The following is a 27,523-nucleotide window of genomic DNA, read 5'->3' as shown; positions in this document are numbered from 1 at the left end:
TCACAGGTTGGACTCGATCTCAGAGGTATTTTCCAATCAATTTCTAATCAATTCTGGGATAAGGGGAAATGGCCTTACAGACAGGGGAGATTCAGATTAGATACTAAAGAAGTATTTTTCCTGTTAGGTTGCCCACACGGGCGGTGCAGTCACGGTGCCCGGAGCTGCGCTCCAGAGGTGCTGAGGCTCAGTATCCAAGGGGTTACACAGCGGCACTGCTGCCTCGCACTGCTCCATCTTAAAGGTCTCTGCCAGCCTCGATGGCTGCGGGACTGCACGAAGGGACCGGACCCCACACACACACACACACACACACACACACACACCGGGGCTGCCCACACGGGCCAGGCTGAGGGGCGGGGGCGTCTGTGGGGGGTGTGTGTGTGGAGGGGGGGGGAGCGGTGTCGCGACATGTCGCGCTGCAACTGCGCGCGCCCCCGCGCGGGAACGCGCGTGGGATGCGGCGTGAGGGGGAGCGGGAGGGGGCGGGAAGGCGGCAGGGAAAGGGAGGGAAAAGCAGGGAAAGGGAGGAAAAGGGGGGGTTTAACCCCCCCGTGCCCGGCGGCGGCGGCGGCATTTTCTATTCAGGCGGCGCTGAGGGAGCCCGTCGCGCCCGGTGCATTGTGGGACCGCGCTGGGAGTCCCGTTCGCGGGAGGAGGCGGAGGGCGAGGAGGCGGCGAGAGCCGGTGAGAGGGAGACCTGAGGAGGGAGGAGGAGGAGGAGGGGGGGTGCAAGGCGGGGAGATTTAAAGGGGAATTCGCCTCCGCCGTTCCCGCCGGGCCGGGCGCGGGGGGTGGCGCGGCGCGGCCGGGGCGCGGGGTGCCCGCCCGGCCCGGGCCCCGCCGCCCTCCCTCGGCCCGGCCCCGGGGGAAGGGCGGAGGAAGGAGCGGGGATGGGGGGGGCAGCGCCTCACCGCGATGCGGCCGCTTTAAAAAAATTTGGACGCCGGCAGCGGACGGGTTAAATTTTTCGCCCGCCGACATTTTTTTTTTTCCCTTTTCCCTCCTTTCTCCCCCCCCCCCCCCCCCCCCCATTCCTCCCCCCCACCCCCGTGCTTCTCTCCCTCCCCATTACGGAGTGTCGCCGTGGGGTGGGGGGGTGCTGCTCCCAACATCCCCCCGGCCGTCCCCGGCAGCCAGGGGTGAACCCCGCCCCGGTGACACCGTACCTGCACGTGGGGACACGGGGGACGCCGCGGCCGGACACCCGCGGGCTCCGTCCCCGCCGCAGCCCGGGCAGGGGCCGCTGCCACCGCCGCTCCGAGCGCTGCTCCTTCCTCCTCGCCCTCTTCCCCCGCCGCCTCTCCGGCCGCACAAAGAGCGGCAGCGAAGGCCCCGGGTTTGCCTCTAAAGGCAGCGGCTGGAAATTTAAGGTGTCCCGGAGCCATGTCTGCCCGCAGCGCTGCCCGCCGCATTCCCCGGATCGATGGTGGCTGCAGCGCCTCGCCTCGTGTGCCTCGGGCGGTCGGGCTGGCGCTGGGTGCGCTGGGGTTGGTTTGGGGTACGTACCTGGCTCCAGTTCTCCCTCCCTCCCCCCCTTTTCGCTCCTGTGCTCCCCTCTCTCTGCTCTTTAGGAAGGCAAGGGTTAAACTTTAGCTTTTAATATTTATTATGCCGCTCTTTTAAAGTAAGAAACGTCTGGGTTAGGAGGTGTTGTCTGCTGCTGGGGAGGGATTCTTGTCACTCACATCGCCGTCTGCATGGACTGCCAGAATCGCAGAATGTTCTGAGTTGCAAGGGACTCTCAGTGCCATCAGTCCAGCTGCTGGCTCTGCACAGGACAGCCCCAAGAATCACACCTTGTGCCTGAGAGTTGTCCAGACTCTCCGTGAACTCTGCTGGGCTCAGTGCTGTGACCCCCAAAATCGCCAAAACCTGGAATGTTGCTCATATGGGAGTCTGCGAATTACACAGTTGTGCACAGCTTTAATCAGATCTCTATTAGAAAAGTTACCGTATTCTTGCATTGGAGATGTTTTCCATTTAATGAAATCGTCTTGTTTGTTTCACGAGTTGTTTTCAAACGGGGGAACTGTGTCCTTACATTCCTAAAGGCTGCAAAAAGTTCCTGGTGGGCTGTGGCCTCTGCATCCATCCCTGTGTAAGTAGGTAGGGGGTGCTAAGCTTAATGCACTTTTTGGTTAGATGAAGGAAGATGTTTCTCTTGTGGGGCAAGCTGCTTTTTATAATTTTCTGGAATTAATTAGAATGAAGCGTTAAAAAAAGAATGAAGAAAAAAAAAATTCCCCCCTCCATGAAAAGCTTTTGTCTCCTGTTTCTGTTGACAGGTTGTTTTCCAGACACTTCTTTTTTTTTTTTTCTTTTGCAAGTGCTTACTGTCTTGCATTGGAAGACAACGGCTAGGAACTGAATTCATTGCTCATCCAAGACACGTTCTTGTAACTAGAGTTTGGATTTCTGCCCGAGCCTAGGCTTTGCAAGATTTGTTTTAAATAAGTGCCACACCTCCCAGAGAAGGAGGGAAAACACAGTGAAGGGGAGTTGGGCTCCACATCAAAAAGTTCTCAGGGAACGTAAAACTTCAGTTCCTACAAATTACAGACAATAAATTGACTTAAAGGTTTATGGAACAGATGTGCTTGTTAGTAAGTGCTGTGGAGGGCAGATACAGCACAGTCTGTAGATTTACTTCTTTCCCTCATTTAGAAACGTTGAACTTGGCAAGTATGAGTCCCTTGAATTCTTCTTTTCAGCTTAACCTCATTAGGGCATGACCATCAGTGTCAGGTTTTGTCAGTGATGCCACTGAACTCTGTTCTTGTTGCTGTTACATAGGAACCTTGCTTTCTAAGAAACTACTACTAGACAGATTGCTTTTAGTAATTCCTGAAAACTTTTTCTCTGAGAAAGATGAATTGTATTTTATCACAGCCATTCCTGTTCAGAAGTCAGTGTCTCACTTAGGCCTCTTATTAGTTTTGGAGTGTGGTGGATGTGAGTCAGAGTGGAAAAACGTTCTAAAATTAGACATGCATTGTTAAGAATTTTATTAAATGAATTGCATCAGTGTCTTTTTACATTACTATTTTAATGGACAATTCTCTGATTTTCTGTATCATTAGTTGACTAAAAAAGGGCTGAAGAAGCAAGAAACTTTCCAGCATTTTTTTGTTTATGAACATGCTAGAAGGTAAACTGGCATGCTTGTAGGTGAAGCACTCTGCTCAAATACAGCCTCTTTGTTCTTCTGCTGCCTGTACCAGCAGAGCACCAGGACTGTGTTTTCTCCCAAGGAGAACAGGTGTATTATGAAGCTTCAGGACTGAAGCAGAGCCATTATTTGAAAAGCATCCCATTTTTGAGATGAATATGTTAATGGCTAAAATCATGACCCCACACTGAGCTGAGTACAAACAGATGTCTGTGCTGAGCATGCTGCAGGATCAGGGCCCAGGCTGCCTTTTGGCCTCTGTGCTCTGGGAATTATTATTTCTTTCATTACTTCTGTGTTAAATGAGGACAGTAAGTGTGTTGGATTCTTTTTTTAATGAAAACCTTACGCAGCATATCTGGGAAAGAATTTAATTCTCTGATTCACCTGGAATAGTTATAGTTTGAAATGTCAGAAGGATGGATGAGGAGTCATCCCTTTGTTGGGAAATGAGTTGTGTGAGATGTGCACACCTGTCTTAACAGGTGAACAACCATAACGAGCACTTCCTTTTCCTTTTAACTTGCACCATGTGGAAAACACTTTGTCTTGCTGGACTTTCCAATGTTCCTTTTTCTTTTTTTTTTAATTGTTGTTTTTGTTTTCCACTAAGACTGATCAGCAGAGAAGGTGACCCTGTTGCTGTGGGTGGCAGCGGCCGCAGTCGGCGGGACAGAGCCATGTCTGTTCGGGAGTCCTTCAACCCCGAAAGTTACGAGCTGGACAAGAGCTTCCGTCTGACCCGATTCACTGAGCTCAAGGGCACGGGCTGCAAAGTGCCCCAGGATGTCTTACAGAAACTGCTTGAATCTCTACAAGAAAACCATTTTCAGGAAGATGAACAGTTCTTGGGGGCAGTTATGCCCAGGTTGGGTAAGTAGTTGCTGCTCTGGACATTGCTGGTCCTTCTGCTCGGTTTACTTAGTGACATAATCACATTTGTGGTTTGTTCAACCAGTTTGAAAATTGTGTGTTGTTTAATGCATGCACAGCATCCTGAAGGCTGAAGAATGAATCTCATGCTGTCATTTGTTGGCATCTGGGATACAAGAATTTTATCTTAATTATTTAACATCCTGCAGTGCACTCAGCTACAAAGGCAAAACTCAGGAATGGCCATTGTGATGGGCACATGCTTAGGTGTTAGTCTGCTCTTCCCTTTCCCCCCAGTTGAAGCTGTGCAAAATGAAATCCTCTCAGTTCATTTCTGGACTTTTGTGTTCATGCATTGCATTTGGAATTTGATGCAATGGATGAATGAATTTGGATGACTCCCAGGTGAATTTCCCCTCCCCTCTGTTCCTGGGTCACAGAAAGTGAGCAAGAGACCTTCCTTGCTTCAGCTGACTGGGAGCAAATTGTTTCACAGCTGTCATTTTAACTTTGAGTCCTTTCCTTATTCCCCACTCTAACTCTTTTGCTCACCTGTGGAAGCTGCCTGGGAAAGGCTGCCTTTCCAAGACCTCTGTGTTCTTGCCAGCTTCACTTTCTCTTTGATATTTGCACAATGATGCAAGCAATAAGGGAAAACAACCTGCACAAGCCACCTACACAGGGAACAGGGCAAACGTAGGTATTTTGATACCAGCTACTGTACCTAATATTGATATAGATAAATTAATGTAGATAATGTGTTTAATGACACTTTTAATTCTGTTTGTCTATTTACTCAGCCCTGCATATTCAATCTCTTTGCAGTGCAGAATGGTTTTTTCCCCTCAACTTAAGAATATCAATGGAGCATTTATTCTGAAGTTATTAATCAGTTTAGTGTTCAATAACCTTATTTAAATTATATAAACATTACTAATTGTCTATTAGCAGGCTAACAGGCTGCAACCCACTATTCTGGTAGAGATTGAATATAATCAGAGATTAGTAAGGCACCCATGCTCTTGCTTAAACAATGAGGATCTTTGTATGAAGTATCTAAGCAGCAATTGTGTGTGAAGCTGGGGTGGCACTATAATTTAATATTCCCTGATAGAGGACAGTTCCATCTTTTCTCATCCCCAAAATTTATAATTTCTCATCCCCAAATTTATATGTATTTTTCTAGATTAAATAAGCTGTTCACAGCAGCATTTCAGTTTGGCAGATTTTTGTAAAATCAGCAATAATTTGATTTAGATTTCTTTTCTCTTACAAACTTAGAGGCTCTAAACAATAATGGAACTGCCAGTAGACTTCTACAGCTATATGAAAAGGTATAAAAGTAGATTTGTGCCATCAGTGTGTAGGTGTTATACTATGTAACAGAAAATCTGTTAGTAATAGAAGGTGAAGAGTTCAGATGTCTTTTAAAATATGCCTTTGTGATGAGTATCCCTTTAGCAAATGTGTCTTTGGATAAGTTTGGTGTGAGATTTGCCTTTGATGTCTTGTGCTGAAAAGCTCTAGACATGTAACTTTGCCCCCTATGCACAGGCATCATGCTTTTGAAATGCAGTCAGGAGGGAGGCTGCCAGCAGCAGGTTCAAGCTCTCCCCTTTTTAGTTCTGCAAGAGATATTACCCAGAGCAAACTTAAATAGGACTGAGAGTAAGAAACTGCAAATCTGATGTTTATTCTCAGAGCTGTTACAGATCTGAAATCAGTCATGGCTCTGACAGATTCCCTTGTTATTCAGAGCTGTTTTGGTGGAACATTAACAGCCTCAGAAGGACCATCATCCTAGCCCCTTGGTCTGTCTGTCAAACAGAGTTGGTTTTGCAGCATTATGGCACAAACAGGTGAACTGAGGGGCAAAACAGCTGCTGCACCTGAGCCACTTCTCTGTAACTGCACATGGGCCCTTCCCTGGGGGCACTGGATGTCAGGCATAGTGGCTTGGGAGCTTCTGTGGAGATTGAGCAACCCTAAGTTACTGCTTGAGAGCTTGTTAGTGCTCTTCCAAGGCAAGATCTCTTTCCTCTCTAGGCAGGGGAGGCAAGATCCTCTCACCTGTATACTGACTGCCTGGCAGACTCTGTCCCCTCAGATGACAGCACCTTGCTCCATCCCTGTACAGGACTCTGCCAAACCCTGCTTTGTAGCTCTTGCTAGGGTAGTGTTTCATTAATTCATGGTGAAAAGCTCCTGTGTGACATCTGCTCCCTAAAAGTGGGCTGTTGTGGAGACTCTTGCCCTGTGGGGCATGCAGAGCAATTCCAGGTAGCCCAGGAAGGAGATCGGCTTCCTGCATTGCTGCAGGGCACAGGGCTGTCCACAGGGCAGTGTGGCTCAGCCAGCATGTTGTGATTTGTCACCTGCCCCTTTGGTGTGGGCTCCTCTGTGGCAGCAAATGCTGGGAAGGTCTCGTATCTCATGTTCTGTTTGAAATATCCTCTGCCAGGGAAAAGGTTGTGGTGCTCAGAGCTGTGGTTTCCTCCAAGGGGTTCTGTATCCATCAGGTGCTCTGCAGCCTTCCAGCCATGCAAAGCAAGGCTAATGCAGTTGCTAAAGCTCCAAGTGGGTCAATCATCTCTCACCAAGGGCCTGGGCCGTGACCTGTGGAGTTCTTGTTCCTTCTGAAGTGAGGGAATGTCCTTTATGAGATGCTGTGACCCTTCACAACGCTCACTGTGTTTTTGTTGAGATTGGAGTGACAGGAAAACCTATTTGCTTTTGACAATATCAGTGTACTTAGTTCCTCTTAACTTTAAATGTACCTACATAAAAGCACAGATGTTCTTGATGTGCTGCTATGCTGCTGCAAAAGAATAAAAACCATTGTAGTTTAGTTCTTGCCTTTAGCCATTTGCACTTATGTTCAGTTCCAACCAGGAGTTTTCTTTCTTTGCTTGTTTTTTCCTCTGACTTGTGCTATGTGCTTTTTCTGGCAGAGGAATTTGTCTTGTCTGTTTAGGCAGTGTCAGGAGTTATATTTCACAGACATGTTTTATAAACTCTTTAGTTAAGAGCAGCAGATAATTCAGGGTGCAGTTACCCACCTCACTCATGGATTTCTGTCTTTGCAGGAATTGGGATGGACACTTGTGTTATTCCATTAAGACATGGAGGTTTGTCATTAGTCCAGACGACAGATTATATTTATCCTATTGTGGATGACCCTTATATGATGGTAAGTTGGCTAAACTTGGTTCTGGGTCTGTTGCTGATTCAGGCTTCTCACCAACCTGATGGCAGTTCTGACATTTTCTTCTAGATGTGTGGTGCTATTTGTGTGATTAATTGCATTCAGAGTCTTTCCTAAATAGACATTAAGAGGGAAAGGCATCATTTAATCCTGGAATCTCCCATGTTGGCCAGGAATGCTGCAGTGCTGCTTTCTATGTAGGTGGAAGTTGGGAGAACTGCCACCTTTAATTCAGATTTCCCTTCATCTCTTGTTCTGTGGGATTTGGTTTGAAAAGCCCAAAAAGGGGAAAAAGAGCAGCCTGGGAAGTAGCAGAGAGTAAACCCCAACTACAAGCAGAACTACATTGTAATTGGCCTTTTTTGAGGTATTGGAATAACCAGGTAACCCATCAGAACTGGAAATACCCAATGTCAGTAGTTGGCAATAGCAGCTGGCAGTTTCAGAGTGCCTTGTGCACACCAGCTGTCCTGTGGTGCCACCTCCACCTGAACATGGGCACATGGAAATGACTGGAGGGGAAGGTGTGTGCACCTTGGCCTTGGCTCATTCTGTGCTCCTGTCACATTTAGTCTGGCTCAGCAGAGATTCCTGCATGTGTGGCAGTGATCAGTATTGACTGGAACAGATCCTGGGAAACAAATGAGCTTTAAAAAATACTTTAATAAAGCTATAAGGAAATGTTAAGTGAAAGGTGCTAGAATTTGTTTTCTGTGGTTTAGATGTGACTCATTGCTTTTCTTCTTGGTGTGACTGAATGTTTTATGTGCTGCTGTCAGTTTGTTTGCTCTGTGAGACCTCTCTGGTGGGTTTTGGATACAGTTTGAGATGGGGGCCATCTTTTTTCTTTATTTTTTTTTTTTAGCATGCTTGCCCATGTGTTGTGCACATATGTAAGCCTAGCTCCTATAATTTCTCTTCCAGGAGAGCTCTCTTTCTGCAAACTGAGCAGCCAAAAATGTCAGGCTGGCCTCTGGAGTATGGAGTTGTTGAGCTCTCCTGAGAAATTTGGTTCAAGTGGGCTGCTTTAATATCATGTGGGAACTTGTCAGGGACCAGAGGAGAAAAAATGTTTTGGAGATCTGTGTTCAAATTCGTCATCTGAGAAACTCTCTTCTCACCTTGTAACAAACACTTGAGGGACAGTGTTGAAGGCTGTGGTGTAGGGGAGGGTTGCTTTGTTTGGAGATACAAATGCCACAGGAGTAGATAGATGGGCCTGTGCCCAGATGAGGTTTAGGTCAGTGTGGTAGGAGTGGAATGTAAATTTGGCCTTAGTCCAGCTTCAGTGGTTGCATCATAGTTACAGTCTGTGCTGTGCTCCACATGCCACCAGCAGCTGTAACCTTGGTGCTGTCTGACTCAAGCCCTTCACTTTTCATTCTTGAGGGCATTTATTTTAATCTGGTGGCTGGCCACTTCCTAATCTGTTTACATATGTGTATTTCTTCCTAAGAGCTAACTAAGGATGGGGATTCTGTCTCAAGCCTTCTTGCTGATGCCACCAGTGATGATCCAGCAGGATTTGCTCCTGGACCCTCTGCTCAGACCTCTCTTAGGGGCAGGAGTACCCCAAGGGACAGTTACAGGACAGTCAAATACAGTTTGCCACGGGGTTTATGGATGGTTTTCACAAGCAGAGGAATTGTGATGCTTGGGAATTTTGAGTTGGTGTCCAGGCTGTATAAAGGGGTGTGCTCTGGCCTCCTCTGCTTGAGAGATGCTGCTGCTGCCCTGCTTCTCCAAGTGCTTCTTTCCCTGCTTTAAGTCCAGGTGTCCCCTGACCCACACCTGTTGTTACTGTGGCACCAGTATCACTCACCTGCAGTGCACACTGTCCTTGCCCTTCCCCTCAGTCTCCTTACCCAGGCACTTCTGAGTGGAGTGGGTGTTCCCTGATCTAGAGTCTCTTCCTTTCTCTGTGCACAGGGTTTACCTGTAGCTCCTTATCTGATCTCTCTTCCTAATTGGAGGAGAAGAAGCAAAGAGGAAAAGCCAAAAGTGTAAATGAACCCCAAGCTGGGTGCTGTGACAGAAGGGATTAGGAAACGGCTGAGGAAGGCAAAACTGCTTGTGGACTCAGCTGAACTTCCTATTTCTGCTCCAGAAAACAGCTTTCACTCTCCTACTGCTTATTTTAAAACTAAGTTCTGCAGTTATATGCAAAATCATTCTTCCTTCTTTTCCTCTTTCTCCTTCACTTTCACTTTGTCCTTGAAAATGCTCAGTCCATGTGCAAAATTATCCCTAGGATATACACCTATAAAATCTGTACCAAGCATAGGATTTATTTAGCTTAAATGGCTTTTTAGGAAAGTTACAAGCAATCAATAAAAGGTTTTGTAATAAGTATCAATCCACTGGGACTAGTAGTGAATACTGGCCTCTGTTGTAGCACTGTGGAGATGCATGTTTGAGTACAGGAGCAGGGAGCTGGCTTTCCCCTTACCTCCAGGAACTTTTTTGTTGCTGTTTTAAGAACCTTCACTCAAAACTGGAGATGGCTGTCTGGTTCTTCATCCTTTGCCCTTACAAACAGTTCTGTGTATTGCACACAGACTTTGTGTTTCAGGGCACTGTGCAAGCAGGCAGGTGACCTGCAGGACCTGGCCAGGCTGACCCCTGTCTGTGAGCCCTGCTGGGTTTGCTGGTGTTCACAAGAGCCCTGTGTTGTTCTCTCTGCTCCTTCAGACCTGGGAATTGCACTTCCCTGAATTTGTTTCCATAGTGGTTTTGGCAGTTGGCAAAAGCATTATAGACTGACCTCTGACTATCAGAGGTATTGTCCTTATGGTTTTAAAAACTTATCTGGCATTCCTAACAGGGAACAAACCAGCAGTTTGCTTGGTAAATACTGAAGATAACAGAGAATGGCTTGATAGTTCCACAAAAGGGAAATGGCAGGCCTACAGAAATTTAACAGCTAATATCCATCAAATAGTACAGTACACAAGTCTTTTCTTAATAGTTTAAAATTTGAGTTATTAAAATATATTCCAATTCCAAATATCAGGGATTCCCCTGATGCCACCAAAAACTCTTGAATTTATGAAAAACTATTATATTTATTTGTGATGGAGATGTTTCATGTCATCAGCAAGTGAACTAACTGCCTGAAAATATTACCTATTTGCAAATTTTATCAAATAAGCATGTTGTTGCTTTTACCATGGTGATGTTGCCTTTGAACATAATGAAAAGCACAGACTTCATATCATAAAGCCAGGTGCTGGTTACAGTTCTGCAACTGTAAACCTCAAACACTTCCATAGAATGCATGGAGTCTTCCAGAGTAACACAACAGAATTTGTCTTATATTTTAAAATATCTTGCTGTCCCTTAGGGCATGGTCTGTAGGAGGAAATTCTACATCTGCATCAGGAAACTTGATGTGTCATCTCTGTTGGGTCCATACTTCAGAAACCCTGACTCAGATCCATTAATTAATACAATTAGAGTAACTAACCTCATGCAGTGTGAGTGATGGCTTCTCAGTCCTGGCAGCTTCCTGACTTCTTAGAGCAATCTTAGCAGACAGACAGTTTTTCTCTTGTACAAGTTTTTGTTAGTGGAGATACTCACATGCACACACAACAGTCAGTAAAGTTGTTGGTGCTGTAGCAGAATTCAGCCTGATCTTGTCACCTGGAAAGTGCCAGATAAACACATAAATCTCTCTCATTATGTGAGTGGTGTGGGTACACAGCTTCCCCCAGCAAATCCAGTTCCTGAGAGCCCTGAGCTTCTCTATTCCCTGTACGTGCTGTCATCCCCAGAGCAGAGGAAGCAGCCCAGTGTGGGTGTGTGCTGGCAGCACAGCTGTATCCTCAGGGATGAGGAGTTCTATCCTAGAAACTGAGCATTGCAGGCATGGCCTCCAGAGTAGGGCAGGGAACAAACATCTTTCTCATCAAGGACCCATCTCCTGCATATTCTGAGCAATATGTGCATTTTGGATTTACTTCCTAGCAGTTGTGAGTTCCATGCCATGGCCATCTCCATCAGGATGTGCAGTTTTGTGCTGGAAAAAAGTTAACAGGAATATACCATGTAAAGTAAACAGAGCTTGTTATCAGGGACAGACTGCTGATCTTAACTTCAGCCTCTCAGATTGGGCTCAGATCCCAGTGAGAACTCTGGGATTCCTGTGGAGTCAGTGCTGAGCAAGACAGCTGGGATGAATTCTCTCCATGCCTGAAAAGGAAGGATACCTGCACTTCTAGATGGGCACATAGCACATAATGGACCATACCACATCTCTAGCTGGGTTTCTTAATGCTGTGGAATAAGAAGCTGTGTCAGAATGCAAACTCTGACTCAAACACTGGAAGCTTTGCTTGTGGGAAGTGTTTAAACATTCACCAAGAGTGCTGCAGATTTTTTTTCTTGTCTCTCTTTGTTTTTCAGGGACGAATAGCCTGTGCCAATGTCCTAAGTGACCTTTATGCCATGGGGGTCACAGAATGTGACAACATGTTGATGCTCCTTGGAATCAGCAATAAAATGACAGATAGGGTAAGACTTCTGACACTTTTTCTTGAAGGAAGAGTCAAACAGCTAAATGTGCTCAGAATGTAGTTACCTTTAGTGTATTTTCTCCTCAAAGTTTGAAGCTGTGTAAAGAAGAAATGGTCTTATTGAGTGGCTTAGTTCCCAGGATCTTGCCTCGTAAACATTCTGAGGTCGTGTGCTAAAAGTTTGGTTTTCTATGACATTGTAATCTGCTGCCTTCATCCCCACCAAAATGGGGTGCCTCCTATCAAAGGCCAGCATTTGATGGCAAATTCATCTATCAGTCTGGATAGATGATTATGGGACAGTTTTGCTTTTTTTTTTTTGTTTTCTTTTTCTTTGTGGAAGAGATCAGCATGTATGTTTGTTTTTCTGTAGTAAAAAAGGAACATTTATTCTTAGAAGGATGTAAGTTGAAACTTTGATGCTTAATGGAGCCCAAATGCCATCTTGGTTAAATGTTGCCTTTTAGCACTCCTCTGCTGTGGCTGTACCTGATTACAGCAGCAGGATAATTGTTCTGAACTTCCAGAACTCTGATTACTCTTGCATGACCTTTTGAACAATGTTTCTTCAATGTAAGAGTGTCTTTGCACCTCTTCTACACAGAGCTGTAAAACTGTAACTCTGTGGGATAACATGAGGTTTCAGGAGGCCAGACTCTTCTAAGGGTTGCTTTTCTGTCATGAATATTTGCCACGAGGGCATTTGTTTGGAGTGGTTAAAGCCTTGGACCAGTCTTGCAATGATAGCACTGCTGTGTATGGAACTCTGACTTCTGTTTTGATCTCTAGGAAAGAGACAAAGTGATGCCTCTAATTATCCAGGGTTTCAAAGATGCAGCAGAAGAGGCAGGAACATCTGTTACTGGTGGCCAAACAGTGTTAAATCCCTGGATTGTTTTAGGAGGAGTGGCCACGACAGTCTGTCAGCCTAATGAATTTATAATGTAAGTTAAATCACTAAACAATCAAAGGCACTAGTCTGAGGGATACAGTAAAAATCCTTTAAGCATTGTGTTGTGATCTTGTGGTGTCTCTGATGAATAAAGCAGTACCTTCTGCTTGCTTTTGTCCTTAGCACTCAACAAGATGCCACATCTCTTTGTACATATTTGCTTTTTTTTTGAACAGGATGTCCTTTTACTTCTCCCCAACCCCCAGTCCTTTTTGATCCTGTTCTCCTTTTGACAGGAGAATTAACTGTCTAATCTTTAAAGGCAGTGGAGATTGTTTTGAACATAAATTTCTGCCACACTTATACATACATTTCTACACCATGTCCCAGTTGTCCTGTTAATGGCTGTAGAGAGCTACAGAACTGCTGTCTTTGGAGCATTCTGTCCATTTGACAGTAGCTGATTTTGAATGTCCCACTGTGGCATGTTACTCTATACACATGAACTCATTCATGATCTTAATGCTGGATATCTTATTTGGGTAAAAAAGGTAAATTTTCCCCCTTATCCTCTCTTATGTCTTCTCAAACAATTTCAAAGATGAGATGTAATTTGGTGTGTGTCTGACTGCAAGCATTGTTTTTTCCCAGAAAGAAGGATTAGCATTTTTTAAACAAGTTTGCAGCATTTTCCTCAACAATATTGCATGGCAGTGAATCCCAAAGGGTAGTTCTGCAATTAGTCAGTTTTTTAACTGTGCAGTAAGATGTGTGGGTCTGTGAAAATGTAATTATCAGCACTTATTCCTAACAACTGTGTAGTTAATATATGAATTCTTTGTTTCCAGGCCAGACAATGCAGTGCCAGGAGATGTGCTTGTATTAACTAAACCCTTGGGAACACAAGTGGCTGTAGCTGTCCACCAGTGGCTAGATATTGTGAGTACACTGCAGAAAAAGAAATAGGGAAGAGGTGTAAAGATGACTTTCCTCATTCCCTCAACATGATAAAGTTCAGCTCAGATGGGACTCATCTGTCACCTCTCTCCTCCTTCCTCCTTGATATGCTCCAGCCTTCCCTACTTGTGTGCAACATTCCTTTGGAATCAAAGCAATTTACAATTTTGTGCTTAGTGAGCCCATCTTAATTGCACCTAATTCTTAGTTATTTCTCAGGCATTGCTGTAATAACCAAAATTGTTTACTAACAGAACAACAGACTATCATCACCCTGGGCAACATTGTGCCCTACTCCACCTGCCAAAACAATTTTCAACACTTGCTGATGGCAGTTAGGCCAGGAATGCTCTCTCTGTGTTCTTGGCCTTTCTGCTTGTGTACATGGAAGTTTATCTGCGTTTCACATGTATTGCCCTGTGCATTCAGTAAGAATATTTCTAGCAGCATTATGGATGTAGACATACTTCCATCTGTTACTTCAGGCAAAAATGTAACTACTGAACTGAAAAGTAACTGCAAAATTGGCATCTGCTTATGTTGTCTGGCTCCCAGTACGTGACTTCCAAATTGTAACTGCTCAGTTTACACTCTAAAATGATGCATCTTTTCTACTTTTGGGACTCCTGAGCCAAAAGACTGGCAGAGGAGTGAGCTGGAATCTACTTTGGTTTGGCTGTTGGCCACTGCATTGTCAGATGAATTCTAATGAACACAGCTAGTGTTACCAAAGTGGGAGAGAACCAGCTTAAATCTTCATTGGAGTCTGAAGTGTGAGCAACAAGGGAAAAATATTTTTCTCCTTCTTCATATGGTCTGGCCTAGCAACTTTGACCTCTTCAGAATCCTGTGTTTTCCACAGATGCAAGGATCAGGGCCTCAGATAATCTTGATATGAAAATGAAGTGAAACAAGATCCCAATTCCATAGTATGTTTTCTGGCTGTAATCTTACTTCTTAACATATCTTCTTGTTGTACTGATGAGCAGACTTGCAAATTAAGGCTATTCTGAATTTCCACATATTTCAAATACTACTAATTTCCTCAACTGTCAAACAGAAAAACCTGGTCTGAAAAATGAGGACAGCCAGGAAATCAATACTGCTATTACTGTGTGTAAGCAGAAGATATATTTGATTGTGGTAGGAAAATTTCTGAGTAGCTATGCTACCTTTTCTTTAGCTTTGTTTTGTGAAAGTACAGAGAAAGTGAAACTAGGTTTAATTACCCATCACAAATCCACCTGTAAATCAACTTTTGGTGGGGAATTGAACTTCATATTAAAAAGTGTGTGGGAGAAGGTATAGTATAGCAAGTTTATGTACATGCAAGAAAGGCAAACTGGAGTGTAGAGATATGCATGCTTAAAGGCATGAAAGGGGCTGGGATGTGCCCCTTCAGAGAGGTTTTCTTGCTCTTTGCTGTTGTCTACAGACCCTTCCTATTTGGAAATCCTGTCTTGCTTTTTTAACCAGTTTGGGAGTTTTTGCAAATTTTTCCACCCTAATTCCCTGTTGACTAACCCCAGTGTCTTGTTTGCTGTAGTGGGGAGGAATTTTCCTCCACTTCATATCTTACCTGTGTTTGTGGCTCTTCTACCCTCAGCCTTGAGTTCTGCTTCCACATTGTTTGTGATTTCCATTTCCATCATCTGACCAGTTTCTGTCCTGTGAGCAACCTCAGAACTGGTTTTGAAACCTAAGGCAGAATGACTGCTCAGATTTTTTTCAGTCATTCCCAGAATAAGAATAATCACTATTCTGTCATCTCTGTAACAGCCACATCTTATTTTTTGACTTGGTCTCTCATTTGTGTAAACGAAAATGCTTTTCTTTAATTACTAGATCCAGTTCAACCTAATATCAGAAACTCCGATTTATTTATTTTGGCTGATCAGTCTTTTCCCCTTTTGCCATTTCTGGATTCTCTCTTACACCCCTTGAAGTCAGCACTCATTTGTTAAAACAAGATCCTTCCCAGTGTAGCATCACCTACCATTTCTTAGTAGTTCCTGCACCTTTTGTCAAGCAAGATGTTTGTTCTATACATTTACTCTATGGAATGGCAGTGTAACTATTGTGGCTTCAAAAATCCTGTTTTCTCTGACTTTCAGTTCTCTGTAATTTTATTTTCATTGCAAAAAAAAAAAAAAGTTAAATCAGTTGTAGTATGGCTTTTAAAAATAAAATAGTTGCTTTGTTTCATTCTGGATCTGGAATCACTTCAGCTTTGAATGAAACAATTACCCTTTATAAAGGTATTGTTTCCTAAATTGCTGTGAAACCCTTTTGGGATGAAGAGCATTTATGGGAATATGATGAAGGGATGAGACCATCCCAGACACTGGAGGAAGATGCTGGTATTAAATTGTAAAGGAGGTTTATGAAACTGCCTTAATCCTAAACTAGAGTGATTATAACCTGCCTTAGCATACATTCCTCTGACCAGGAATGTCAGGATATCAGGGTATTTCCTCATCAAAGTGCCCAGGTGTGAAGTCAAGAACAATCTCTTAAAAACCCAAGAAGCAAGAAATTACAAATCTCAACATCTGGGAACAAAGTCTTTTTTTTATTTATTTGGCTGTGGGAGTTCAATCCAGAGAGTTGCCTTGAAGGAGTTCTTTCCCTAGGGTAGTTTATTTCACTCCACTCAGCTGCTGAAAGTAGGATTTGAGGTATTTAGTGCCTAACAGATCTTTAAATGAACTTTGCTGGGGTACTAAGGCACACACCTGATTGGAACATTTTCCCCTTCTTTAACTGTTAAAAAAAAAAGTACATTTGGGATTTAAGGTTTGGGGTTTTTTAAGTGGTCAGGGTGTGCTTTAAAATATACAGCTGAAAATCTAAAAGAACCATTTTTATTTCATCCATTAGCCTGAAAAGTGGAATAAAATCAAACTGGTGGTAACGCAGGAAGACGTAGAACTGGCATATCAGGAGGCAATGATGAACATGGCACGGCTGAACAGGACAGGTAAGAAGAGATGTGTGTGTTGGAGGGGAGGGGTTGTGAGTATTTCCAATTCCATATCAATTTCATTCCACTGCCTTGGGGAACTGTGACACTTTATCCCTTTCATTCTGGCCCATTTCTCTGCTGTTCAGTGTTAGCAAAACCAGCAAATTAAAATCAAACGCTCTCTTGTAATTATACAGCAAAAACACAAAGATGCTGGATATGATTATGACTCATGTGAGTGCTGCAAGTAACATCCCAGTGAGTTAAAGGAGGTTTTAAAGAGAAAAATATTGGATTTTTTCCTTATTTTCTTGCATAGAGACAGATTGGCTGTGATAAGATTAAAAGAATTTGAAATAGAATTAAAAAAGGAAAAGCTCTAAACTTATGTAAACTTCAATTTAAATTTTGATTTTAGAAAAAAAAATTACTTTGTTCTAATTCAGTCTTGTACTCTGTTTTCCACAGTGTGGAGTATATATGTGGAATATAGGTTTTTTCCTGTTTGTCTTTTTCCTGTTCATGTAGTGGGTTTTTGTTTTGATTTTTTTTTTTTTTTGCTTTGAATTTTGGTGAAGGTTCTGCTTTTACCCTAGAAGTTTTAATCCGGGATTTCCCTTCTCTGTTCAAAGCATCTTTTGGCAGATTGGAGAATTAAGTGTTTCCTTACTTACTTCTCAGTTGAAGGAGCAGGAATAGTTAAACATCTCATTTCCCATTTATTCAGTTTTCATTTCTTATGTCATCCTCCTGGTTTTTCATTCTTTGTCAAAACTTCCAGAAAAGATAAATGACCAGCATTGCCTTATGGAAAAGAACTCTGTCCTGCTCCTGCATTGGGAAGCACCCAGAGAAAGTCAAAGTGTTCTCAGTTTTGTTTTTCTCTCCTGTTGTCAAGACACCTTTAACAACACTTAAATACTTTTACCTGGTGCTATTGTCCTGCAGGCAGGGGTGCCCTTTTCCCACCCTGGAGCTGCAAATGTGCAGGAATTTCAGGAATGTATAGGTGGAGAGGCTGGGCCCCTTCCCCCACAGCCGCAGGCTTTGTTCTTCAGCTCTTAAACTTCCAGTGTCCACATCTCAAGTTCGGATGTCACCATTGCAGGGCGGCAGGGAAGGAGGTGTGAGAAGACTGAGCATGTGTGGTCCTTGCCCTTAGTGGAGCAAAGCTGAGCTCAGAACCTCCCTGGCCCTCAGCTTTGGGAAGTTTGGATCTGAAGTAAACCCCTGTTTCTTAGACTGCCAATATAAATGAATAGCACGTGTCTAATAGCCCATGCTCATAAATGCAACTTCCATGACAGATTTTCAGCATGATTTAATGTCTTAAATATAGATTGAATTTTTTTAGTGTTACATGCACTATTGGTGAATTCCAGTTCTCTTCAAGCACGATTTTATTGATTTTATTTATTTAACCCAACCTGGTTTGCGTTAAAGGTACGCAGCTTCATTTGGACTGTGTACAATATTGTTCAATATTGATAATTGGGTATTTTCTGATGTGGTGTTCTTTCCCCCTCCCTCCCCTGTAGCTGCTGGCCTCATGCACACGTTCAATGCACATGCAGCCACAGACATCACAGGCTTTGGGATCCTGGGCCATGCACAGAACCTTGCCAAGCAGCAGAGGAACGAGGTGTCCTTCGTCATCCACAACCTCCCCGTCCTGGCCAAGATGGCTGCTGTCAGTAAGGCCTGTGGCAACATGTTCGGCCTCATGCACGGCACTTGTCCAGAGACTTCAGGTAGGTGACAGCTGGGCCACCCTCTTCCTTCCCTATGAAATAAATAGGGCAGGAGATCTTTCTCCTTTTAATGCCTTTATTAAAAATCAGCTCGGGTGGGAAGAACCAATGGGTCATGCTCACACCGCTGCTGCTCCCAGGAGTGGCACAGAGGAGGAGGAAGAGTGCAGCTGTGTCCACTGGTCTGTGGGCAGAGCTGGGGCTTCCATCCTCACAAGAGCATCAGGATATTCCCAGTTTTTCAGTTCAACATTCAAGGTTCTCTTTAGGCTAGAGTGAAAGGTAAAGAGGGTCTTAGCAGACACTGGAGTCCGTTCCTCAACTCTAGACATTACTTAGATCTCTTAATTCCATGGTGGCTCATTGTTTTTAGGGGTTTTTCCTGCTAGATTTGGTGAGAGGTTTCCTCATTTGCATACCAGCCCCAATGTCACCTCCTGCTCACAGTCCCGGGTACCATTTTCCAGGAAGCAGCAGGGTGATACTCGACAAAGGGGGATTTCTAACCATAACAGGCAATTAAAGAAAAGCTATTAACAACAGGTGATTACTACATGAAATTATTAACAACAAATAGTTAGAACTCCAACTTTGCAGAGTTCACAGGTTAAACCAATTGCTGCTACCTTTAAAAAAATTGGACAACTTTTCTACTCATAACACCCTACACCTGCACCTCAGAATTCCATTTCAAACGCACAAATTGGTGCTGTGTGTTCAGAGGCACAGTGGTTTGGCACCTGGCCAGGCTAATGAGCAGCAGCCACACAGCTGTTCACATCTGACTCCTTCAGCTGGACTTGCAAACCACCATCCTGTCCTGAGTGTCTTCTGCTCCCATATGGAACACTATTACAGAAACCCTGCAGCCCTCCAGTTTGCAGTTATAAGTTAGCAATGATTCTGAATTCTTTTGAAACCTGTTTTTCTCTGTTAACCCTGGAACAGTGGATATCTGTAAATTCCACCACACCTGGCACAGTTTTCTCAAAAGCCAAGCCACTGGCAGTAGTTTTGCCTGACAAAGGATGGTGTTTGGTTTGGTGCTATAAAATTTAGTGTTGGGTGGGCTAGTGTTGGCAACTGAGGCCTTCTCTGTCCACAGCACACAGACATCCAAGAATACAGCTTACAGCTTTTCTCCTTTACTTGTATGAAATCTGACTTTAGGGATTGTGACAAGCAGCAGAAAAATCAGTGTTGCTTTCTAACCCATTTATTACTTGAGTTCAATAAAGCTGCCACTTGCAGTGACAGTGAGTACCACAGACTGCACTGAAAACCTGGCTGTGGACAAAAATACAAAGTCATCAGGTGATGAGAACTTCTGATGGTTTTTAAGTTGCCTTATTAAGAGTAGACTCTTCTCTGATGAGCATGATCACTGTCATCTGCTGGATGTCTTTCTATTTAACTTCTGTTCTGAATCTTCTGTTTAATTTTATTTTTTCTAATTTAGTCTGACTCTTCTTTCTCTTTGGGAAATGAAGAGATGTAGCAACTGATCTGTCTTTTCCTCTTGTTTCATTTCCCTGCCATCTTCTGGCTCTTCAGAAGTATTACCCACATTCTCTGCAGTTCACAACAGAGGGGCCCCTTGAAGCAAAACAGTCGGAAGATTTGGAAAAAAGCATCACAGTGAGAGCAATAAATTTTCCCCCTAGTGAATACATAACTTATCCTGATCTGCTGAGTTGTTCCTTGGCCCTCTGTGCTTGAGCAGACACTGTCCTACAGAGACTGTGTGGCTCAGATGATGTGTAACAGGATAAGGGACATGAACCCTTTCCAAATCCAGAGTCAGTCAGAAGGGAGCAGAAATATCTGGTGGCAGCTTGGCAAGCTGTGTCAGTAAGGTTGGTAATACCAGTCAGATTCTTAAAACCCAGGAGCCCACATAGCTGGAGTGCCAGTACATTTATTATTTGGAAAAAGCCCAAAAATGGCATGATACAGAGCTGGAGCTGCAAGGTGCCCTTGCAGGTGAGTGGCTGTAGCAGAGGTTTGGGTAGCAGTTGGTGTGGGAATGGTTTAGCTGCAAACCAAGTGCTTACATCTTCAGAGCTGCCTGTCCTGCACCTTGGGGATACCCAATTCTCTTTTCACTGCAGGAATGTGAAACAGTGCAGATGGATGCACTGCCAGGAAGTGGGAAATGCTTGACTTCAGAATCTCTTTTGGGAGTGAGAGCAAGAGGTCTTTTTGAAATGCTGAGCAGCTTGCATTGTGCAGAGATGGATGATGATGGGAAAAACAGCCAGACAGATCTGCTTGGTGGTGAACTGTGGGTGCCTCAAAACACATCTGTCTGATTTGATCACAGCACTGTGTTTCTCACATTAGAGGTGGCCACAGGGATTTGTCACAGGGCAGTGTCTGCCAGATCCCCAAAAAAGATCTGTGGCCACATGGACACACTGGCCAGGAAGCAGAATAACCACCCACAGGCTTTGGGCTTGCACTGCAGGGCCTGGTGGGTGTCAGCAGTGTGAGCTGGGCAGGCTCTGCTGGCTTGGCTCCTTAGCATTCACACCAGGCTGTTTGCACTCCTCCTGTCCTGGCCTTGGTTTATGTGAAGGCCAAGGGCTGCCCTGCTGTGCCTGATAGCCAGCTGTGGGGAGGCCTGCTGGGGCTGCTCTGCTCATTCTGACACTTCTTCTCTGCTGCCTTCAGCTTCTAGACACACTCTGTCTGTAGCTTCTTCATCTGGGAACAGATGTTTTTCAGCTGAGTGCACAGGCAATAAGAAATTTACTGGAAAACTATTTGAATGGATTTTAAGGTTATTGAGTTGGGGTTTTTCCCCCTATGTGCATTTGCTGGGCACCTGTTGACAAAAGCCAGTGTTGAAAAGATGTATTATGTCATCTGTTCCATCCTTGAGGCACTCTTGCTAATGGTGTAGTCTCCTAAAATTGCACTTTTATATGATTCTGAACTCTCTTTTAGGGAACTCCTTGGTAATGGTTAAAGTTGCAGTCAGGCATTTGGTTTCAAAAGAATGAGTTGTTTGTTAGAGTGGCTACTTGCAGAGATAAATCAGAGTAACCCTGTTTAGGACATTGATATATGTATGTATTTTTCACTCCTAATAACTTTTGGATGGTGTCAGATGACTCTTTTAGTGTAGTAGAATATCTCAGCAACTTGGTTTGGTATTTGTGGAGATTGGGTGGAAATAGGCAGATGGATGGAAAAGAAGGAAGGGCTGTGTCAGTGCCTGACAAGAGGCAAGGCTAATGATGTCATCCTGCTGTAAGTCGTTGCAGGAGAAAGCCATTAGCAGGAGCAAGGACTTGGTTTTGATTCATGGACTATTTGTATCTCTGCTCTTAATTACAGAGCTTTGTCTGGCCTGCTTTTGAAGTGTTCTGTGTGTACTTCCCTGCTTGAAATATTACTTGTTAAAACCAGCGACGTTCAAAGCCTCTTAAAAAAAACCCCGTTTGTTCTTACAAAGATAAGCCAGGACAACCACTAAATGTCTGCATCCTTTCAGTCCCCAAAAAGCACAGCAGCTGGGAATGCCAAGAGCACAGACTAGCCTAAAAAACACCTTAAGGATTTACCCAAAGGGTTAAAGAGACTGGTCAGTGTACCAGAGAAATAACTATAATACAGAAATACTATACAGAAAGCCTGCTGCAGGTTGAGAGTAGCCCATAGCCTTTCTAAGCATTATTGATCAGACTGGGATGTAGCCTGCAGGTAGGGAGTGATTTCTTTTTTTCACCAGAAACTGGGGTTTTGTTCATGCTTTTGATCTTGCCAGAGTATGATAAGGGGGTATGTCTACAAGTGATACAAAATTGCAGGAAGAGCATGTGTGTGAAAAAAAAAATTGAGTGAAGATTACTTTTCTGCTCTTTCTTGTTTCCTTTTTATATCATACTTGCACATCTCCCTTCTGTCTAGTTTGCACCTTCTCTGCACTGCCACTTGCACCATGACATAAATTTCTCTTAAATTGGATTTAGAGCCTTCCATGGGAATGTCACACAATTCCTTTGCAATTGATTTGTCTGTTACATCTGGAGTAGTTACAGCCACTGTCATTCAAACTTATGGGTTTTTTGTTGTTGTGTTGGTGGAAATACTGGGGTGTTATTTTGAAATGTCAGAGAGGTAGGCATTTTTTGGCTGGCACACTTTTCTTCAAACAGTATTTAAGAAAATCACTTTCACACTTCCACTTTTACCCTTTTAATTAACTCCTCATGTTCAGTAGCTGTTTCTTCATGGCCCTAAATGAAGAGTGTCTTTAGTCACCACAAGGGGTCTGTGTGCTCAGAAGAGCAAACATCAAGGTGCCCACTGTGCTGAGCAGTTGCCTGTGGAGGAGGAGGATGTGGCACCTGAGCCCAGGGTGACCTGCTCAGCAGATGGTGGCTCTTTGCCCCAGGCTGGCTCAGAGCTGGTGGCAGAACTTGTGAGGATGAGAATGCTTTGGGTCAAAGACAAGTGAGGCTCAGCATGTGCCCAAATTCCTCGGTGTGTGAATCTCCTCTCTCCCTGTGTTCTCCAAACATTTTCAATTCACTTGCCAACCTATCTTTTTCCGTGCTTTGGGATTCTAAGAATGGAAGTGCTTTTGGGTTTAACTGTGGAATGGTGAGCTTGCTAACTCATTACTGTGCTGCTTCTGAAAGCCTTCATTAGTAAATGAAGTAATTTCTATTGTGTCTGCGAAAAAAACTTACAGGAAAAGGCAAAAAGGTTAGAAAATTGTCAGACAGAGGGGTCACAAGGGCAGTCACAGGGAGCACTGCATCAGGCCTGTGCTTCATGTTCTGCCTCTTGCATTCTCAGCAGGGCAGTGGTCCCTGCTTTGATGAATGATTTCATTGCAGGCAAGGGGATTACTCACAGAATCAGCTGCCACCAATATGTGGTTACAGGTATCTGCATATGACCTTTATCCAAAATGTTTCTCTGTAGAGGCACTCTGCAGTCCTGTGAGGAAGGTCACAATGCTGGTGTTGTTTCAGTATGTCATTTGTTGGCATCAATACCACGGCCTTTGCCAACATCTTTTGTGTGTATTTGGCTTCATTTATCTGAAACTAAACACTGCATTCAGGCACAAACATCTTGCTGTAGAGCCAGAGCTCGGACTTCTCCTGGGTCTTTTCTTGGAGTCTTTGGAGTTCAGCAGACTCCACTGGAGTCACCAAGTGCTTGTCCAAGTAGGGCTCTGGCATGAAATAAATAGGGCGGGAGATCTTTCTCCTTTTAACGCCTTTATTAAAAATCAGCACGGGTGGGAAGAAGTGACGGGTCACACTCACGCTGCCGCTGCTCCCAGGAGTGGCACAGAGGAGGAGGAAGAGTGCAGCTGTGTCCACTGGCCTGTGGGCAGAGCTGAGGCTTCCACCCTCACGAGAGCATCAGGATATTCCCTGTTTTTTGGTTTGACATTCAAGGTCCTCTGTCCAGCCAACATCTTAGGTTAGGGTGAGGGGTCAAAAGGGTCTTAGCAGACACTGGATTCTGTTTGTCCTGTCTAGACATCACTTTGACCCCTTAATTCCGTGTTGGCTCGTTGTTTTTAGGGGTTTTTGCTGGGTTTGGTGAGGGGTTTCTTCATTTGCATGCCAACCCCGATGTCCCCTCCTCTTCACCATCCCGGGTGCCATCCTCCAGGAAGCAGCAGGGTGTTACTTGACAAAAAAGGGGAATTCCCAACCATCAACAGCAGGCAGTTAACAAAAACTATTAACAACAGGTGATTACAACAACAAACAGAACTCCACTCTGGCAGCAACCTGTGAACTCTGCAACCTTTAAAAAAAATGGACAACTTTTCTACTCATAACATGGCAGACCAAGGCTGAAATACCTTTCAGTCAGATGTTCTGATGCTCTGCTCTCTCTCTTTGCAGGAGGCCTCCTCATCTGCCTACCACGAGAGCAGGCAGCGCGCTTCTGCGCCGAGATCAAGTCCCCCAAATACGGCGAGGGCCACCAGGCGTGGATTATCGGCATTGTGGAGAAGGGCAACCGCACGGCCAGGATCATCGACAAACCCCGGATCATTGAAGTGGCACCACAGGTGGCCACTCAGAACGTGAACCCCACGCCCGGTGCCACCTCTTAATAGAGATGAAATAGCTGTTTGTTTTTGAATAGATCTATTCCCTTATCATCCTACAATTTAAAGAACTGTAAAAAGAAAAGAAAACTTGTTGTGTCTGCACATCTGGTGGCCTTAGGTCAGTTTATGAGTGGATACAAATAATAAAATCCATTGCCTTTTTTTCCTGTTACATTAACTGAAGATGCACCTAATCTTGAGGCAGCTTCTGAGTTGAGAATTATATTGTTATCCAATACTGTTGATTCATTTTGAATCTTTAGACACTTATCTCTTGCCGCATAGGCTCTTTTTAAAGGTGCTTTCACGTAGCACAGACATTACCAGTAGTAGTGTCGAATAGCAGTTTGTGTCCTTTCATTATGTGTATATTTATCGTGAATCTAATTTTGATGCCTTGAGTGATATTCCAGAAAGGCAATAAATTGACAAGACACACAGTGGGTTACCCAGTAGTAAGAGGTTGCATGATTGCATTCAATCTTTGATTAAAAAAAAAATATTTTATTTTATTTTCTAAATTTTTTGGTAAAGTTTAGTCTTACCAAGAGCATCTACGACCCTGGACATTGCTTGGTAGTGCACTCAGTTTAAACAGCAAGTGCTGACTTTTTGCATGGAAAGCGCTTCAGAGTCGAAGGAGTAATTTTGAATTTCATTATTTGTAGACCTGACAATATTTACTGTATTATCAATGATTGTTTTCTTTATTGATAGTAAGGACAAATAAATCTTCTTTTTTTTTTTTTTGCAATGTGATTGGATGTGCTATAGTGCAACAAAGGTTTTGCAGACCAAAAGGAGGTTACTGTATAATATTCATTTACAATTCACTATATAAATAACTACACAAATAATTTTTAAATATAATCAAACTAAAATAAACCTCTGTTCTGTGGATGGTAGTGTTTAATACATTTTATATTTTGTATAGTGATTACAAGCCTTTTTTGTTTCTTTAAAAATCAGCAGCTGTTTAGTATAATTCTTAGTATTATTTTGTTCTTTGCTCAATACAATTTTCTGCACGCTTTTGTGATCTGTGTTTAAAACCAACATTGCCAACAATGCAGCTTGAACTTCAGCTTGTTATTCAAAATAAATATTTAATTTTTTTTATTGCTCTTGTATAAGTGCACGAACTTTTTTGATTCCTATCTGAATTATTCACTACAAGAGGAGAAATCCTAATTTTTAAAATTTATATTGCATGTGTGATTATATTGATAATTGTGATCACTCCTTGAATCAGTTCTCCAAGCTGTGATGTCCAGTGGTAACCTCGAGTACAGCTGAGGGCAAGTAGGTTATCTCCAAGTTTATTACCCACTTGATTTTGTTTATTTTACTTACCAGTACCAAGTCTGCAACATTTTGAATTGTTTCCCCTGCAAGTGCTGCTGTGCCTGCTGTCAGCAAGAGGAGGGCTCGTGGAGGGGATGCTGGAGCCCCTGTTTGCCCGGCCAGCACAGGGAGCTGCCCCTTGCAGCAGCCCCACCGCTGACCCCGCTCTGCACAGACACTCCCTGCTGTCCTGTCCTGAGCTGCGCTGAACCCGCTCCTGAAGCTTCTCCCAGGTTCTGGAATTTCCTCCTTGATACTCAGACCGGCAAGAAGAAAATCTTGGATAATTGTCACTGCAGCAAGAATTACAAAGGCTTCCATCTATAAAAAATGAGTTACTGGGTCAGATTGAGTCTTGCATCATGCACGGTTTAAATTTCCAGTCTTCCTCTAATGGCATCTCTGGCAAACCTTGGCCCATCTTTTTTCCACTCAGCAGTGTTTTTAACAGACACCTTTTGCAAAGCTAGAATGTTTTGGTTTTTTTTTTTTTTTAATTCCCCCCTTGTGAATGGCTTAAACCACACAGTCCCCTCACGCTCCTTTTCCTGGAAAAGAAGTCTGAGAGTTGTGGGTTCACCACAAAAACCTCAAAGCAGTAACCAAGTTTTTGACTTTGCTTTGAGAAAAAAAAACCCCAAAAAAAAAAAAAAAAAAAAACCCAAAAACTGTTAGGTTTTTCATGGCAGTTCTGAAAATAAAGCATCAAAAACCAGTTGTGCAGAAAATACTGATTTAATTCTTTTTTTTTCCCCTGCTGTTTGGTGATGTTTGTTCTGTTAATTTTCTCTGTGGTCGTGGGCAAGACTGTATCTGTATAGGTTATTTTAGTTTTAAAAAGTCCTAAGTAGATCAAATAGGTGCAGAACAGTTGAGTTCTTCTGTATGGGAGTGCATGCAGAAAGGTCACTTGCAGTTGAAACTGGCGCTGGATATGTGTCAGTTCCCCTCCGGCAGAAGAAGGTCCCTGTCGGTCGATGCTGTTGGGTTTTTTCACTCGCTGTGATAATGGCTTCATCAGCCAGGTGTAAAACCAAACTTGTCCTTGCCCAGACGTGCCCGGAATGGCAGAAGGTCCAAGGGAAGCTGTCTGAAGCAGGCTGCTTGCCTCTGGACTTTCGGAGGAAGATTTCCTGTCACGGCCGCTGGAGGCAGCTGCGAGGAAAACCGCTCGGGTGAGCCGATTTAAAAAGCTCTCTCCCAATGCTTCCTGACGGCTGGAATTTACATCCCAAAGCGCTTCCTGGTGTGCCGCTGAGTGGGTGATGATAACTTGGGAAGTCCTCTATGAGCATCACCTTTGTTGACCAAGTTTTATGACTTGTTTTGCTAAATCAGAGATTGGAGATCCCAGTGAGCTGTAGGAGGGTATCTTGTAAGGGACTGGCAAGTCCTAAATCCTTCACCATTAAGCAAAACGCTTAGAGATCCTTCTTAAATGAAGGGGGGTTTGCGATGCTGGTGTCAAAAAAGCTGTGAGAAAGCAACAGTGAACAGTTGTTTTTAGTAGCCACGTCATTTATACAAACATGATGTACTTTGTTTGCATACGCAGGAATCTCTGCATGCACCAGCTCCCATTCCTGCTTGTAGAACTCCATCCAAGTTGTGAAAAGAGTGGAGAAAAAACTCTTTCTTTGAAAAGAAAGCATTTAATAATCAAAATAGTCACTAGTCTAATCAACACATTTGATAAGTATATTTTGGGAAAGTTTGTAACATATAGTTTTGGAAAGTTTGTAACAGTTGTTGC

At 43.7% G+C, this 27,523-nt stretch overlaps 1 protein-coding gene across 2 annotated transcripts; it reads left to right on the top strand.

Moving 5' to 3' along the window:
• The first annotated feature begins 646 nt into the window (after window positions 1-646).
• On the top strand, window positions 647-25,568 carry SEPHS1 (selenophosphate synthetase 1). 2 transcript variants are annotated; one of them, XM_059471808.1, is made up of 9 exons: window positions 647-687; window positions 3,786-4,045; window positions 7,132-7,235; window positions 11,658-11,765; window positions 12,557-12,711; window positions 13,508-13,598; window positions 16,497-16,596; window positions 18,120-18,332; window positions 24,215-25,568. In XM_059471808.1, the coding sequence occupies exons 2-9, from the start codon at window positions 3,853-3,855 to the stop codon at window positions 24,427-24,429; spliced, it is 1,179 nt and encodes a 392-aa protein (XP_059327791.1). In that variant the 5' UTR covers window positions 647-687; window positions 3,786-3,852; the 3' UTR covers window positions 24,430-25,568. The 2 variants fall into 2 exon arrangements, with proteins under 2 accessions (XP_059327791.1, XP_059327790.1); XM_059471807.1 differs by lacking the exon at window positions 647-687 and adding an exon at window positions 1,352-1,501.
• The last annotated feature ends 1,955 nt before the right edge of the window (window positions 25,569-27,523 follow it).

The sequence above is a fragment of the Ammospiza nelsoni genome, chromosome 5 (assembly GCF_027579445.1).
Source record: "Ammospiza nelsoni isolate bAmmNel1 chromosome 5, bAmmNel1.pri, whole genome shotgun sequence".
NCBI classification, from domain to species: Eukaryota; Metazoa; Chordata; class Aves; order Passeriformes; family Passerellidae; genus Ammospiza; species Ammospiza nelsoni.
This window is presented reverse-complemented; position numbering and strand designations above follow the sequence as displayed.